General features: G+C 37.9%; 1 protein-coding gene across 14 annotated transcripts in view; it reads right to left on the reverse strand.

Annotated features, from left to right (window-relative positions):
- MPDZ (multiple PDZ domain crumbs cell polarity complex component) overlaps positions 1–18,163 on the reverse strand; it is a 96,321-nt gene that overhangs the window by 63,761 nt on the left and 14,397 nt on the right. For 12 of the 14 annotated variants that reach the window (XM_062600408.1, XM_062600411.1, XM_062600410.1 and 9 more), the window contains 8 exons: positions 15,145–15,366; positions 14,083–14,222; positions 11,832–12,045; positions 9,731–9,859; positions 8,369–8,572; positions 5,214–5,328; positions 2,939–3,027; positions 1,284–1,479 (listed from right to left, as the gene is read on the reverse strand). In XM_062600408.1, coding sequence (XP_062456392.1) covers positions 1,284–1,479; positions 2,939–3,027; positions 5,214–5,328; positions 8,369–8,572; positions 9,731–9,859; positions 11,832–12,045; positions 14,083–14,222; positions 15,145–15,366 — 1,309 coding nt within the window. The remainder of the gene's footprint in view (positions 1–1,283; positions 1,480–2,938; positions 3,028–5,213; positions 5,329–8,368; positions 8,573–9,730; positions 9,860–11,831; positions 12,046–14,082; positions 14,223–15,144; positions 15,367–18,163) is intronic. The other 2 variants (XM_062600407.1, XM_062600405.1) reach the window with 2 other exon arrangements.

Genomic DNA, 18,163 nt, shown 5'->3' on the forward strand with positions numbered 1-18,163 from the left:
GCTCTTTGGCATGCCTGTCTTGTATTCTACATGACTTCAGAGGATCCACATTTGGGAAATGGCTCCTGTGGCAGTGTGGAATAAAGAATTAGGAAGAAATGCTGTATTTTACAGATATTTTGTCTTCTGCTAATGCAGAATTGCCAATTTAATTTTTAAATTAAAAATGAAAATATGAAAATACATCTGCGAGTAGTTGTATCTCTGCCTATGACTGAAAGAACAGCTACTGGAAAGCATACAAAGTTAGCATTCTTTAGCATACACACGCTAAAGCTATGCTTGTATTTTTCCTATTTCTTTCTTGTGCGCAATTCAAGAATCTGATGCTGCACAAAGAAAATTCTATATACTTTGGGATCTGGATACTTCACCGATTTTACACTTTTAGAAAGCCTGTTCTATTACAATAGTTTTGTTAGGTATGTTGCTGGCTGCTGGCTTGAACACCTTTAGGCAAGAGAAACAGTATTCATTATCTCCTTCATAATTTCTGCTGAATGTATGCATAACAGGATGCCATACTGGGAACACACTATTCTGTCTTTCAAAATCTTATGTGAGGGGGGTGATTATGGCTTAAACTGTGACTTGCAATATACCTCTGTTGACATCAATCTATGACATAAGTAGCTGAAAAAATCTGCTTATGCATCCAGTATTTGTGTGGATATTCAAACACATTGACTTAAAGGTATAACGTATGGATTTCAATATGAACAAAATATGAAGTTAAGGGCTTCCACTGAAAAGTCCCTAGTCTCATTCCAGCTCAGTACTGGCAGATCTACTGTTGGCCATCAACTTCTGAGCTATGTGCACACAAACAGCTAATGTCCTATCAGACTACTAATAAACTCCACATATAGGCCAGTTTTTTTTAGATCCTGAACTTGATATGCAAGAGCAAAAGGATCTAAGATGTATTTGTGCTCAGTGCAGAGGGTCAATCTGCGCTTGCACTTGAATGCAATTATCACCCTTAAGCCCAAGTACAATGTTCCCTGCCTTCTCACCATTCAAAAGCTTGCAGGATGAAACTCTTGAGGTAAATTAGCTAGAATAGCTGTGCAGTGATTTCAGCAATTGCTTTGGAAATGTAAAAAATAACAGCTTCGCTTCTAAAAATTAATTAAACCATATTAGGCCAAATATCCCCTCACAGGAAACAGCTCTGCGATCAAGAATAGCTATTCAGAATGAACCTGGCCCATTACTTCCAGTTTGTAACTGGGAAGAAAACTATTTCATGCAAATTCTGAAGCAAAGTCCATTTTAATTACCCTTGGCTGTGCCACTATCCATCATTTGGAGCAGGAAGTCCTTTTCAACAGCAGCACTGAAGTCTTCCTGGGGCTGAGTCTGATTTTCCTGCTTAAGCCTTCTTCTGATCAAAGTGAGTCGAACTGTTTGTCCCGTATGCCGCAAAACATCCACTGCTTGCTGGTTCGTAAAACCCTGAAGATTTGTTCCATCCACCTGCAGGATTAAGCAGCTTATTAGCCAGCAAGACACTACCCATAGAAAACGGTCACGGTCACTTTCTGCACGTTCTTCATCCTTCTCTGTGTTGAGGGCTCAGCGGCTGTTGGGCTGAGCACAAAGCAAACAGAGGGACAAGAACAAAAAAAAAACCAGAAGCTTTAGTGGCCTCAGCTACACTAAGCATTTTCACCGGACTGCCCCACAGCCGCCGACCAGCAGCACAGGGCAGCAGCGGTGGGAACGCGGCGGTGCCAGGTGGTCTGCTCTGCACAGCGCCAGAGGGCAGAGCCCCCGCTGCGCCCGCTCCTGGCCCCAACCATCCCCTCTGCAGGCAGAAAGGCTGAAATCCCCCCGGTAACTGGCAAGGTGGAGGGGAAGGCGATGAGGATTATCAGTTTCATCTGATTATTCCTAGTATATAGACCTTTTTTCTCCTCTTCTCTGCAAGCTCCAAATTTCCTCATTCCTTCTCCTTTTCACCCCTTGGTGACTGTAATTTCTCAAACATGCCCAATAGTGATCTACCCCTAACCCCAGGCGCTGTTTGAGTCTGTCTACACATATTCCATTATTTTAATCCTTCCTTCATGAAAAAATCAATCTCTCCAGATGCTTAATCATTTTGTTGCCTTCCTCTGAACTTCTTTCAACTCCAGTGCTCTTCTAAATTTAAAACAATTTAAACTGAGCCGGTATTATCTTTATTTCCACCACACTTAAGCAAAACAGATTTTAAAAACATGTTTATTATTCTGATGTCTTAAGTCAATTCAAGCCACTTTTTTCCTCCTGCACCTACAGCAGCAGCAGAGGTCAAATTTAGCAATATTCTATTTCAGTTTGTACTCATTATACAAATCATCAGAAAAACGAAATATATTTCTACCTATGCACATTCAGGCACATACCTAGTTAGCTGAATACCAAGCACTTTTACATGCTTCCTTCACACAAGTGAGAAGTCACATCTGAGACAGTCGCAGAAAAGTGGTCCCTGCATTTATATCTCAATTTTCACCACAAAACAGATGTAAAGTTTTATGCATTTTTTCCTAATATTGATAAATATTTTCTTCTTTCGCTAGGTATCAAAACTTTAGTGACATACTTTAAAAAAAGATTTTGAAAATCATTGCTTAATTTGTGTGAAACCAAATATTACACTTTGCCTTTACTAAGCAGTCTAAAAAGCTCATACTGCTAAGAAACACAACACTCGTACTCTCAGATTTCTTTAAGAAACAGAGCTGCACACCGATAACATAATCCAAAAAGACAATGTGATCAAATACTCAGACAAAAAAAAGGGCTTATAATTTAAAGGCCAATTTCAAATGCTTTGAACAAGTATTACATAAGCCTTACTTTGCAACTTTCAAAACTACAGTTTTTTACAGACAGGTGATTTCATACATGATCCAGAAGACTCAGCCTTCTTTCTGTGTTTACTTACAACTATAATTTGATCTCCAACATGGATTCTGCCGTCACGTTCAACAGCACTGCCTTTCGTAATGCTTTTCACAAAGATACCAGAAGGTTCTGGAATGAAGAAAACAGAGAAAATTAACTAATATATTACAGAAATAACCCAAATAACACTACAATCTCATGCTAGGGACAGGAGCTAAAGAGAGAGGAAAAAAAGAAAACACAATCTCCAAAATAAGGAATTAATACGAAAGTAGATGCTTAAACTGAAACATACGTATTACTATTTTTCAAAAGGATGAACCTGACTAACAGCTCACACTACCATATTTCACAAAAAATTTAACAATCTTAAAATCCTATTTTCTGTACTAAAAGAGCAACAAAAATTCTAGTTTAACTTAAATCTTGAAACAACATTGACAAAAAGCTTTATTTCTAACTCTTGGTCTAATTTATAACTAATGAGAGAGAAAATTCAGTTTGAGTACACTAGCAACTATTTATCACCCACCTGTTATTATATTTTCTATACCTCCTTACGAAAATGAATCTTGGATAACTAAATGCACGGAACATAAACAAGCAGAACTACAATGTATGTTTTTTAACTTTTAACTACAGCTATAAGCCAGAATTTGATTCAAAAAGAAAAAACACAGCAGTAACAAACTCATTTAGGCAACCATTAATTCTGAATTGAGAAAAAGTCAGACATACAAAGCACCTTTGGAAGGGATATTTTACAAAAAGAAATCTGTTTTGGTTAAACAAATAATCTCTGATGGGAAGATAATCTACTTCTTAAGCTCTCAAGAAACCTCAGTGCCTTAACAGACCTAATATCATCCTCTTCTCAGCCTCAATGTGACAAAAGTTAGCACTAAGGCATCTCTAATGACTAGGCTTAACTTGTGAAGAATGAGAAAACAAATATACTTACACCATGACATCACTACTTTTTTCTTTGCAAAACAGTCCACATTTGCCCCTTTTGTTTTTATCTTAGTTTGTTGTTTCCAGAATTTGTGAATAATTAAATGGATAGTCTTCCTAATTTCACAGTGTCTTTACATTCTGTAACAGCTATGTGGCAATATGATAAGTTTCTATTAGCCAAGGTGAAAAAGACTGAATTGCAGATCTCATTGTCCAGTAATTCTATTGCTGTATCTGTGATAGCCTGGAAATTCTTCAACCATGCATTAAGTGGTTAAGTAAAATTAAGTGTAATGCTCAATCAGTTCCAAAGGCAAGAAGATTTTTAAATATAGTTACATGCAGCAAAATAACTTAAAGTGTGGATTATGATACTCCAATATTAGATCAGTTAAAATGACCAATCAAATCACATATTCTACAACTTAATTTGCCTTTTAATGGTTTATTCAAGATGCTAGAATGTAAAGTTACATAAATTCTAACTACTCATCCTATGGAACCTAACTTAATAGACCATTAAAACTTAGTTCAGCTTCTCAAAGCCAATACCTTATGTCCGTAAACCAACAACGATGTGTGATATACCTACCCATACTTTTTTCTAAAAATATACATATGAGTAAGAATCACAGCACGAACTCTTTGTGAAGCGTTATGACACAAGCAGCCTTTCATGACAGTACTGCGTTTGCCAAACAGTGAGCCCCAATACTTCTCAATAATTTCTCTAAAAATGCGGTTGAAATTATGGGCAAAAACAAGCAACTGTACATGACCGTGGATGAATCCACTGATTTAAACTGACTGGCTGCTGACTGCCTCCCAAATACACTAATGTAAATTTCCAGTAAATCAAGAGGTCAGCTAACAACATCAAGATCTTCATCACTGTGATGAATTCTTCATCTGCAATCAGCATTATCTATAGTTCAAAAGAAAAAAATGCTCCTAGAACTGCTCAGAATATTAATGTATTATTTTATGAGAGTCTTTTAAAATGAAAATGTGATTTAAAAAGCACCACTATTCTAACAAAAGCGGCTGTCTCAGTCTACTTTAGAAATGTTTTCCAAAAATATACCTATGACAAGCTTCAGCTAAGAGTGAATTTTAAAAAATAAATGATGCAAGACCCTGAGGAGGGATTTTCTAAAGAATACCTATTGTTTGTAATCTGGATTTCATACTTCCTACAGGAAAACACCTTTTGTTGTTGCTGTTGTTGCAAGCTTTAGAAGTTTTAGAGAATGAAGGTTTTGTTCAGAGATGCGATACCACACCTCAAACTGACCTTGCACTGCAGGCAGGCCAGTCTACGCAACAGAACGTGAAGCAAGCTCTAGGACATTCTTTACCTGAGGTTTTGTCTCCAATGTAACCAGCAATAGTTATTCCTAAACCTTGGATGTTTTTAGTGAGTTCCACGTTAAACTTCTCTCCATCTTCACAGTTGTCAAAAGAAGCCTCTGCCTAATAAGAAAAGAGTGATTGGAAAGGAAACCTTTTTTTGTTGTTCTTGGGAAGTCCACACATTCTCTTACATCACTAACATTAAAATGCAACATTAAACACAAATGACACCAAGAAAGTAGCAAATTTGCTTCTGTTTTTTTTCTGGTATTCAGCAAATATACTACACATAGGTAACAATGCAGTTTCAGTCACTCCCACCCCTCCTCACTGGGGTACTAGCCTATAAGATCATTATTTCATAACTAAAATGACTGGCGAAACCTGAACGAATTGAACACTGACTGTCACTTAGATTAAATTAAACAACGCATGCTTAAATGTTGTAACTTGTAGCTCGCTTCCGTTCTGGAACTTCCTAAGCACCAGCTTCACAGACTGTTGTATTAAAACAAAAGAACGATCAAAATTATATTTTGTATTCTATTTGTTTAAATTTATTCTCAGTAATGCTAGCTAATTTTTTTTCCTATGCACATTGAGTCTGAAATATAATGAAAGCTATTTCTATTGAAACAATCATGCTTCCTGTTTTTAGAAGGGCTTAAAATTTCTGTTTCAGCAAGTAGCAATTACACTTCCAGCTAGTTAAATGACAATCACCACTAACAGCCACTACAGTCCTCTGAACTTCTGTAATAAAGAATTTTTGTTGTAATGAATTCATTTATTTATTTCTAATGCCATAGGAAAGTGCATATTAAAACTCCATTTTAAGAATATTGCATTCATAGTAAAAGAAAAAAAAAACTAAAAGAATTTAATTCCACTACTTCAAAATACTTCTTTTCCAAAGATATTGATCCTTTAGTTGTCTAAAATGGATACTTCCATAGCGGGTATGTATCAATACAGGAGTACAAATTTAGGGCTTCAATGTCATTGTATTTAAACAAATTTCAATATTTTAACATGCATTTGAAATGTAAATTCATATATATAGTACAAACTTATTAAGATCCTTCTGCATACCCCTATTTTATCCAGTTTCTTCTCTATGAAAAGTATAGCAGCATATTTGTTTAAACAGATGGTATTTCAAACAGGTAGATACCAACTAAACCCACTCTGATGACTAAATGGGTACATGCATGCAGAAAAAAAAAAAGAAAAAAAAAAAAAAGACTTCAGAACTGTGATGCTACTTGTCAAATAAGAATCTGGTTTCTTTTTTTTTTGTCATAACAACTCCATCTAGAAAGTCCACACAGTCCAACATCATGAAAATAAAAATCTACAGCTTCTGCTACATCTCCACTCCATAATACACAATTATTTTGGCCACATGTAACGCTACTTTAAAGCTGCTCCTATCTCCATGACCTCACGGACTGTTACAGGATGGAGACCTCGGGGATGCGACAAGAAGTGCCCACTCCTCTGCTCCCACCGACAGCCTGAAGCACAATGACATTTTTACCTACTCTGTATTTGCCAGGAAGAAACAGGCATCCCGAGCTGCACTCATCAGCATCTCTGCTCCAGTGGTGTTTAATACCCAGAGCCCTGTTAATGAGGTTTGCAGCAGCATCATTCACTGAGTGCTCCCTCCAAGAATAACACTTCGTCCAGGCAGAGGTAGCTACTTAAAAACAGCCTGCCTCCTGCCAGGAGATGTGCATTGAAAAGGACAGAAATGGAGAGAAAGGTGGCAAAAAAAGTTGGTTTTGGCTCCCTGGGGCATTTCAGCCCTCAGTTCGGTAAATTCCACGCATGCTCCTGAAATTGCAGACATGACATTCAACATCACACCACATAACTGCGGATAGACACAGAAGAAATCAGTATAGAGGAAATTATCCAATTCAGCCTTCTTCTGAGACAACTACTCCACAGATAAATAATCTTGATTTTATTGATCCCTCTATCAAAAATACAGTCCGGCCCTCACACCTCTGAGTGCTGTACAAACACCAGAATCCCAATCTTCCTCTCATTTGCTCAGAAAAAAATCAGTGCATGTGCTAAGATTAATTTTCTTAGTCTAATTTTATAGATTGAACGGATGATTATATCTATGTGCTATTTTGCCTTTTTTTTTTTCTATATAGATACCACTAAAATGGATAGCTGTAAAAAGATGTAATCACACAAGGAACTGTCAGAGGAGAGGGTTTTTTTTTTTAAAGTGACTTATCTGAAATGCAATTTGTATCTGTGAGGCAAACAGGAAACTAAAAGAGAAAAAGAAATCTTTGTAGGGCATAAGCTGTATCTGCATCAAATCCAAAAGCAACCACCTCTTTCTTCTCTCACTAACTGATTTCACGTGCATTCAGAACTCTTAAACGTATCTGGCATTAACTACATATCACAAAACACCAGTGTGCTGACTTTTCCCAAACTAGACTTTGCTGTAAACACACACAAATGACCTATTTTGTAGCGGCTTTAAGCTGACAAAACATTATGATGTTTACAGCACTTTCAAAGTGGCTGAGGGAGTCACGACGAGTCTGAGGAGTAACAGAGCAGAGTGAGTGCAGTCATCTGCAGGGCAACACGGGTAGCAGCTGGCTGACTGGTTTTTTGGAAAACAACTAGCAAACGAACAGTGCCAGATGACGTCTGAAAAAAGTGGCATCTGTGTGCTGGCTGGCACAGGGAAGAGCTGTCTGACGGACGGCTGCAATGACACGGGAATGAAAAGTGCTCCTGGAGACGGAAAGGACGGGGAGACAGCGAAGTGCTGCAGAGCCAGCTTGCTCCATTTAAAGGGAAGATTGAACAGTTTCTGCTGTTCCAAAGTATTTGTGCATAACCACAAGCAAGCTAATGAATTAATCAACCCAGAAGTCATTTGGATCACCCTTCTGTCTCTGAGCTGGGACCCTGAAAGGCCTCAGGGATGTATTCAGTGCACTGTGACTGACAGCGTGTAAATTCTCCCAGACCACAGGCTGAAAACGCTGCTAGTGGGAGTGGAAATACTGGCTCTAGAGAACACATATGTGCAAGGTATTCCAATAGCAATTGAAAAATAAATAAAGAGTTTGAAGTAAAAGTTTGTCACAAGTTAAGCATTCTCGCTGGTACTTACCTGTTTCTCTGGTGTAGGGGTGGGTACTGGTGTACCTGGGGGGACTGCTGGTGGGGGTGGATCCTCAATAGGACCTCTTGCAATCACCAGTTTCACTCGATTTCCACACTGTCTGAGGACTTGGGCCACCTGCTCACTGCTCATTCCAGCCAGGTCTGTGTCACCAATTTTCAAGATGTGGTCTCCACTGCATAATCTGCCATGCTGGAGGAAGTAACCAGTGAGTGACAATAACCGTGAAAAAAATCTGTAACATCCTGCCATTTCCCTCAGATGTATCATGGAAAAAAATCAGAAAAGTCGTTCCATTAGAAGACTACTACGTGGCTATAGTCACTTAATATATGGCTAAGTAACTTTAATTTTTGAATGTCCTGTCAATATCCTAATAGTATGCAGAAGAAAAGTAGGTTATCAAAGCACATACTAATTTTACTACAGACTTCCACAGAAATATTAAGGATGAATCCCTTTTCAAAAAGACACACACCTGAGCATGAAAAAAATCCTTCCAATTTAAGACTAGTTGTTATTTAAAACATATATACATACATTAGAGAATTTCACCTCCAAACACACTTTCAAATGAGAGTATATAAAAGTACATTCAAGTTTTATGCTTTTATTTAAAAACCTGTCATCATGATTAGCCATATCTCTAGAACAAAACACGTTTCTCACTTGCTGTGATCTGCAATCTTGCTTTATAATGGCTTATTCTCCAACTGATTTATTTTTATTTTCAAATTTATTTTACTTTTAAACAATAAAGTGCTTCACATGAACTAGCCTATCTACTGAAGAAGACATGGAAAAAGAACCCATCTTTCTGCTCACAGATTCTGCCGATGCCCCTCAAAGCCCTGTCTTCAAGGCACAGTTCCCGTACACACAAGACTGATGAGTTTCGGTGTCTCTTCAGCCCTCGACCTCCTCTGTAACAGAGGAGCCCTTCAGCAGCAGCAGCACAATCATACGGGCACTTGTCCACCAGATGAACTTGACATTGACTGAGCTGACCCAATTCACTTCATCTGAGCCCCACCAGGCAGGAATACACACCGTTACTGCTCAGTCCTTCCCCAGGACTAGTACCAGGATATCTGTCTCAGATACAGTAGTCTGCACGCATTTGCGTAATCCAGGTATACTGTAATTGGTCTGGAAAAGTGATTTAAAGACTAATCCAGCTTTTGGACCTACACGTGAGGCTCCCATGCACTAAACACACCTTTACTAAGGTAAGCACTTCCTCTGTTTCTTATACTTGTAAGGAGAAAAAAGTTACTGTTACTCAAAAGCATTAGAAATAGTAACCTCACACTGCACTGACTGGCAAACACTAGGTTGAGTTGAATTTACCTGATCAGCTACTCCTCCTGGGAGAATGGTCTTAACTATCACTCCAGTTGACTTTCCTCCCACTATTCCAAATCCCAAACCAGAGCCATCATTCACCAACTCAATGGTCTCCACATGCTGCCAGTGAATCTAAAATGAATAAATATAAGTTTGTAAGGACGTATGTATTAAAAATTGGCAAAATATTTTCTCTTATTTCTCAGGTAGGCTTTAGAATAAAGGAGGATGGAAACACAGGACCAATAAGTATAAGAGTACATTATATTTAACATAATAAATTGTTCATCCCATCACATTTGGAATTGCTGTGGTAAAAACTGGAGCCGAGCAGTCCTTTTCAGGAACCTGAACACTGCAGGAATTTTTGAAACAGCCCAGAATTGTCCATCTTAATGCCCCATTGGGATCAGTGACAAAAGTACTGCTTACAGGAATTCTCACGGGACTAAAAATTCAGATACGTGCATGTTCAAACTGGTAACTAGAACAACATCAAAAAAAAGCATAAGCCCAACTCACAGGTGTAACTAAGTTTGAAAGCACACTAGATATTATGAGATGTATGTTTGCAAAATCTGCCTGTGTAGCAGACAAAGATTTTTGGATTATCTGATGTTGACAGTATCAGAATGAAGTAATTCTGGTGGTTGGCTTCATTTTGTGACAGAAGAGCAACTGCTCTGAAAGAAACACAAATGCTAGTTCCTACTCCATGGTACTGAACTGAGTACTGGAGTTCACACAGGTCTGCTTCTGGTGTAAGGACAAATCACATCATAAACTAATCTAAAATTCAAAAGTGCACCAGGCATTCTGCCAGGTAGCATCTTTAATAGATATATTGGATATAATCAAGGTACTGTAAATTCAAAGACCTGAAGTACTTGTTTGGGTATGCATAGTCTTAGCACAAACCGATGACTAAAAAGAAAAGCCAGTAGGAAAAACAGCTCAAGATAAGCTGCTTTCCACAGCATTTGAAAGCTAAGAGATCACAAGGAAAAGGCATGTATTAAAAAAAAAAAAAAAAAAAAAAAAAAGAGAGAGAGAGAGAGAGAGAAAGGAAAGAGAGAGGGGGGGAGAGAAAACAGAAGGAACCGTGGTATGTTTAATAAGAATTTTTTTCAAGAAAAAGAAGCTGTTCAGAGAAAATGGAGGTAATCAAACTGAGAAAGAAGTATATAACAGGACTGCTGGAAGAAAGTAGGCCTTTGCATGTACTACTAAGTAATTAAGTAAGAAGTTTTAAGTCATTTTATATGTAAAAATCTGCATAGAGAAGAAAATCATTATGAATTTCACTAAGTAGTTTATGCTAGTGGTTAAAATAAACAATAAAATAACCGCCTTTTCAAGACATCACACCACTGATTTCTGAATCCCTTGAAGAAAAGCCGCAGATATCTGAACAGTCAAATGTTCCTACAGGAACAAAAGATAGGCTACTCCATCTCCAGGCAAGCAAAAATATATGGTCCATTACAGGAGAAAGAGATCAAGAGAAATGTGCAGTTAATACCTGATTTTGAACTATCTTTGCCATACCTAGCAACACCACACATTTCAAAGGAAAGGAACTGCAGCAGAGCTGCTCTCTGTGGGTCCTGAAGTGTTCTCCCCACCCACAGCATCTTGATGGCCCTCTCTGTCGCTTTGTTTGAGCTCCACTGCTAAAAGACAACAGAGGAACAAACAGAAAAGCACCTGTTCAGCTGGCAGTGCAGATCACATTGTAATGCCTCGGAAATCTGTTTGTCCAAGTGGAGGGAAAAGAGGAAAAAAATGCTACCTCCAAATAAAGTTTTATAATAGAAGGTAAACATGCTCTATTTGCACTGCTAGATATTGAGAATTTGGTGTAAGGGAATAGGAACATGGCCAAGATCAATGTCTTCTTAGCAAGCCTAGGTATTTTCTGTTATTTGCTGGGGAAAAGGTACAACACAGATACATGGAAGAAAAAAAAAAAAAAAAAAAAGTCAAAAATTGTGAAGGAAATGCACATGTAAGTTACAAAAAATATCTCAAAAAAAAAAACACTAGACGCAATAAGCGCATACAAGCCCAGAACTGAACACAGACACTTGTGGGGTATACTCACCGGGTTGGAATGGGCTGAAACTGTGCTAGCAGCAGATGGGGATCGGGAAACTACAGGACTGATGAGCTGAGGGTAAGTGCCCCTGGCCACAACCAACTGGACATTATCTTTTGCCTTCTGTAGGATGCTGATAGCCTGTTGATGTGTAATTGTCTGATCGAGTGCTTGTCCATTAATAGCAAGGATTTGATCTGCTTCCTTCAGCTTTCCATCTCTGTCTCATACATATAAAGAGGGAATGAGGACGACAAAACAAGCAAACAAGAAACTACAAAAAAGTGTTGCCTCAGAAATTATAGTATTTTGACAATTTTCCAGTATTCTTAATATCCAGTTCTCTACTTTCCCCATTTTTTAATCTCTCCCTGCAGTTCTACTACAAGGAGCTGCAGCGGCACCCTGGTGATCGCCTCCTTTGAAGCTAATCCCACTGCCACTCTCCCCTGGCTGCTACCCCCTAGCTAGCTTTCTTCTCCCTGTACCCCCATCCGAGACTAAGCATATTAGATCTCAGTCCCTCCCAACCATAGCCTGGGAACTTATGTTTATTCTCAACTTTGAGCCTCCTGCTTAACAGACCAAGTGCTCTACTTTGTTCAGTGCATCCATTCTGAATATTCATCAAACCGTAGAGTGGAACACATTTTCATCAAGATGTTAGGGAAACTAATTTTGTTTTGCACAAAATCCACACACACACCCCAAAAAAATCCTTTTTAAATTAAAAAAAAAAAAAAAAAAAAAAAAGTTGAATAAATTATAAAACAATTCTTCACTTGCTGATAAAGGAAGCACTACTGTAAAATCACATACTGAGCCTTTCCCTGGACCTACTTCAAAGAAAGCTCATGAAGCCCACACAGACAAGTTACTCTCTGTCTTCTCCCCTGCTTCTACAATAAAAAACAAAGACTCTGGAGGTCACATCTTCAGAATCCCTGTGCAGAAATGCTTCACGAAACAAAGGCCAGCAAAAAAAACAATAATGCCTATTATGCCAGCTTTTGTGTGCACTTATAGTACAGAAGCCAAAATACTCAACAGCATTCAGGAAAAACGCTACCTAGCTCCAAGCTGCAATATTTTACTTTTCAATTTGAGTAATTTTTCTGAGTTCTCCAGATTTATTATTGCTCTAGATTTGTATTTGACGCAGCCTATATTACTTGCTGACCCGCGTTGTTATCACCAGGGAATCAGGACCTGAGTAGGTACAGATATGCCTCAATGTAGATATAGATAGATATTGATAGGTCTACTCTCTATAGCGGAATAAGAGGAGAAAAAGCAAAGACCATTTGAAGGGACAATAAAAAAAACAAGAAATGAAAGGGCACTTTTGGCAAATTAGAGTATATCATAATGACATACAGCAAGCTGCTTTTCTTAAACTGAATTAACTCTGCAGGCCATGCTCTGCACTCTTAAAATGACAACATTCAGATCTAAGTCACCAGAAAACTGTTCCCCACAGCAGGGAGAGAAACAGCATGGAGACGATGCCTCAGCCCCTGCACAACGCACCGGTGACACCAGATGTGACCTCTAACAGCCACTGGAAGCCTGGTCAGCAAATCCACATGCAGTCATACACTGCACAGCAACACAAACATCGCTCTGCGATGGACCAGCATTGCTAACGCTCGCTACCGAGTTCGCTTGCTACCACAGGCTGTTCTTACAGCACAAATCCTTCTACCTTTGTCTTTTTCTGCCCTCTCTCCAACAGGACTTGTGGGAACAGGACTGAAGTCAAAAAGGTACTTTCAGCAAGCTGTTATTATTGCTGAGTTTTTGGTAACATCAGCTTTTTTAAGAGTCCAAGGACTTTAGGTCAAGCTTGACTTAAAAGCCATTTGACAGCTTTTTCCGACACCCGCTCAGCGGCACTCTATCCCACAAGCAATGTGATTAATTGCATCGGATTTTTTTGCACTAGATTATTTTTCAGTATAATCAATGGTGTCAAAATCTATATTGCTCTCAACTCCAACCTCCCTGTTTCCTCAGCTGAAAGGGAGATGACATAAGCATACCACAGAGGAACTACATCCGAGCAAAATTCAAGTATGTATCATCTGTTTCTCTGTTCTAATGTCATAAAAAATATATATAAAATAGATAATATAAATCTGCCAGAATGTATGGCTTAGACTAACAGAGAACAAGTCCTTGTGCCATAAAAACAACATCAAGACTACAGTGTCACAGTAATACTTGGTATAGTGAAATACTGCTTTTGTAATCTTACCTATGTGCCACACTCCCCTCCTGGATTTCCTGAACAAATATTCCTAGTTCTCCCCTGTTTTCACTCTTCAGGCCCACAACACTGAAGCCCAGACCACCACTTAAAGGTTTAATAAGCTCAATGGTCTCAACAAGACGACCCTGTTCAGCAGAAGAAAAGAAAAGGGTACAAATATTAAAAATGTTGGAAAGTAGCATGTGAGTATGGTAAACAGCTTGGTAAATTAGTTTCAATTTGACTGCTACACCTGGAGAAGGATAAACAATAATTGAAACAAAGTTGTTCAGTTCTGACTTCTCACTATGATACAGAGGCTGAAAATACAACAGAATGCGAAATAAAAATTATTGCAGCCATAAAGAAGAGAAGATTAGGAAAAGCAGTTTCATACGTAAGTTAGAGCTCAACAGTAGCTAAAGCAGGATTCATATGTCTATGCATTTTTAGAGGGGACAGCACAGCTTTGAAGAAGAGCTAGAAAAAACAGGATGAATTTCAGAAAGAGGAAAAATACAGGACTCTGTAGAAGACTTTCCAGGAGAATGGTAAAAGACTTCCAACATCTTTTAAAGGTTAACTAGAAACATGCTGGAATACACTCTGGGCCAATGTCTGCCCCAAGAACTGAAGGGCCACATGACTGTGGCCTACCACAGGAAATGATTTTAAAATTACAGAACAATGCACAATAAGACCAAAAAGGAATTTTCCATCTTATTTGAAATCAAGTATCAAAATAAGGTTTTAATTAGTTGTGCATTCAAGAGCATACTATGATAAACAGTCCCTTCATGTGGGACAGCTGTCCTACACATGAGCGTGCCAACCTGAGATGACCAGCAAAGGACAATAAATAGGCAGTGACAACATCAAGGCTATTTTTCCAAGACCATTTTCTTCTTTCACAATTGTTCCTCAAATTAAAAGGCTAATTTTGTTTCATATATCAAAAGAGTTGAGGTTTGCTTAATAACTCAATTCCCTTAAAATAAGTAAACATATATTTTAATCTACCAGATAAATGGTGATATATACTTCATGGTTACCAGAAGACACAGTTACCTGGGACATATTTCTGATCAGCTGCTCAAAGTCATCACTAGAGGATTTTCCATTAATCTGAGGAGTGACAGATCTCATCGACGCTTCCAGTACGTTAGCTGTGCTGCCGTTCTGCTGAGCCAATAAATACGACTCATTATGCAGTGAGGAACCCACACTCAGACCATGATGGAGAAGCTGAGGGAACTCACTAGTGGTATGTATGGAAGGTGTTATATTTACCTGAAAAAGATTGGTAATAGTATATACATCTATAGCCACAGACAAACTCATCCTACTGATTAAACAGTATTATGGTTAGCCAACTGTTTGTTAAAAATATTTAGTATCTCAGTATTACAAAAAGAATGTTTTGTACATTAATAACTGATGTGAAGTTTCAAGTTATCAGCATAACACACAACACAAAATTGATAGAAATAATATAAAACTGTTCTCCACACTCTGCCTAGAAATTTTTTAATCATACAAACACAGCAGCCCAAAGGTAGTGGTAAAAAAAGGTAGCTTTACATAGTGGTAAAAAAGTCTGAACAAGCTGTTTCAATAGAATCCAGATTTTTTAAGATAAAGTAATCAATTATTTTGCAATGAAAAAAAAATGATAAGTCTACAAGTCTAAAATCACCAGGATGGTTTGAAAAATCACAATCCTACTTTTAGAAAGACAACTATTTCTCACAGCAGAAAATAAAAGTAGAAAAAACCTCCAACCTGCTCAGCCACAGTTAACTGCCCATTTCCAACCAGGAGTCTGCTGATCCATCTAATAGAGTGGTTGGGAGTAGCAGAATGCAGATGTTTCTTTATACAAATGAATATACCTCAGGAGAAGCAGAAGTTTGTCCATTGTCCCACTTGCTTGTTGACTACCAGCAAGAACTATTTTACTTCAAATCAACCTGTTTCATGTTTGCACGGCACAATAATTTCAAAGACTGCAACAGTGTGGCACTAAATACTTTTAATAGTTCAATGGTGCAAAAAACCCACAGCTTTCTGTACTTCAGTACAGAAAACAGGAATTTTTTCTTTCCTAAAAATCTTATTTTCAAATTTCAAAAATGAAAAAAAAATCTAAATGTTAAGTGTATTTTTAAAATTACTTTCTAAACTCTATTTTTTCTAAATGATTAATGCATCAGTTTCAACTTTTTAAATATGTCACTTCTGTTAAAGTAATCATATTAATCATAAAGGTCATGTTACAGCATGTTTTCCTACCTGCATAAGCATCCACACAATAGATCTTTCACCTTCACACCTCACCTGTTTCAGTATTTGTCCATATATAATTGAAATTTTGTCAGTCAGTTTGCTTCATTTTTTGCTCTCATTCACCTTCAAATATTTTAATATATGCCACTGTCACATTCCTTACTGCAAACATTTTTTATGGATCAACTGATTATCTTTAGGACTATTATTACATCACTACAATTAGCAGGATTCACAATTTGCTTCTGCCTAAAAATCTTTTTACATTTCCAAGGCATGATGAAGTGGCCTTTGAGGCTCAAACTCAAATTATTTCTAATATGTACTCAAAGGCCATTGTACATGGATCTGGTATCCTAAATGCTATAAAGTCAAAGAAAGATACTCTTTTTCTAAATCATTCTGTGCATTGCAGAGAACAGCACTGAACTATCCCTCTTTCTGAGGTTTGCATGCTAGCTGAAATATTGCTGAAAAGAAATGCTGCACTCTTCATAGACTAGGAAGAGGCACTCTCCAATCTACAGCAGTTTAATTAGACCTTTTAAAAGCTTCACCTCCAATTTGCAATAAAACTCATGACTATGGCATATCTAGAATGCACTGTGAAACATTAGGTCTTCTGTAATAACTGACAGTGGCATTTCATTCAGATTACATCTGTTTTTAAGGAAATAGAGTTAAATGTTCAATGGAGGACATGCTTAATAGGAAAATCCTGCCTCACATGAACTGGCTTCTGATTTGTGATCAAAACTCATATGGAAAAAAAAACACCAAACTGTTAACAAAACAGTGTGTTGCATATCTGTGGCAAAAACACGTATTTCAGAATCAATCTTCCCTTCTCTCCCCAAACACACAATCTCAAAAAATTGCTATTTTATAATGACATTTATAATGAATCCAAAGGCTGGAGTTCAGAATTCCCAGAGGAACTGGAAAAGGAAATGTCATGATCTCTTTCTTTTTGTTCACCGCCCCTCCCACTCCCCAAATACAGGCTCTTAAGAGGAAAAGTGGAGAAAAACTGGTGTGTATTATTGCTAACCACACAAGTATAGGTCATTCCAGAGGGAAAAATACACCACAAGTGGAAATCTTGGAAAAATGATGCTCTTGTGGTTGCAAAAAAAAAAAAAAAAAAAAAAAAATCATAAAATATAAATTGTACTACTTGGCAGTAATAAAATCACTTTAATTCCATCATGAAAGTGTTTCATAGCACTGTGATTATGTAAGTACTGCATGAAAGAATATTGCTTTGTTCTATAATTTGGCTTATGCTAATTTGCCTTGATTGGCTTTCTCTTTACGGTATGTAACATCTGCAATATTGACATAATTTGGCATTAGACAAAAAGAAAATTCACTGATACCACAGAGCGTGATAAAACTTATGCTACAGACACACATAGTTAGATGCTAAATGCAATCAAATACTGCTTACATGTAGTTGCTTAAGATGTTTTTAATAAAAAAGACACTATTCCAGTCACGTCTGCGGTATACCAGCACTTAAAGGAACAGAATCAGCACTTCTAGATTTCAGCATTCAAAGGAAAACTCTCAGCGCTTCTGCATCTCAGGCTTTGAGCCCACCACCTTCTAAGATCACATGCAACACGAGGAAATATCTCATCTGGTATTTGGGCGTGCTGAGCAACAAAAAGGTCAACACGAGTGACAGCAGTAACGAAAAGTAACGAAGCACAGCTCGGCTGCGGCGGAAATCCTGCAGGAGGGGACGGGGAGCGAGGAACCCGCCGAAAGTCCCTTCGCAGAAGTCTATCCGCCCCTC

Source organism: Rhea pennata, chromosome Z (genome assembly GCF_028389875.1).
Source record: "Rhea pennata isolate bPtePen1 chromosome Z, bPtePen1.pri, whole genome shotgun sequence".
Classification (NCBI taxonomy): domain Eukaryota; kingdom Metazoa; phylum Chordata; class Aves; order Rheiformes; family Rheidae; genus Rhea; species Rhea pennata.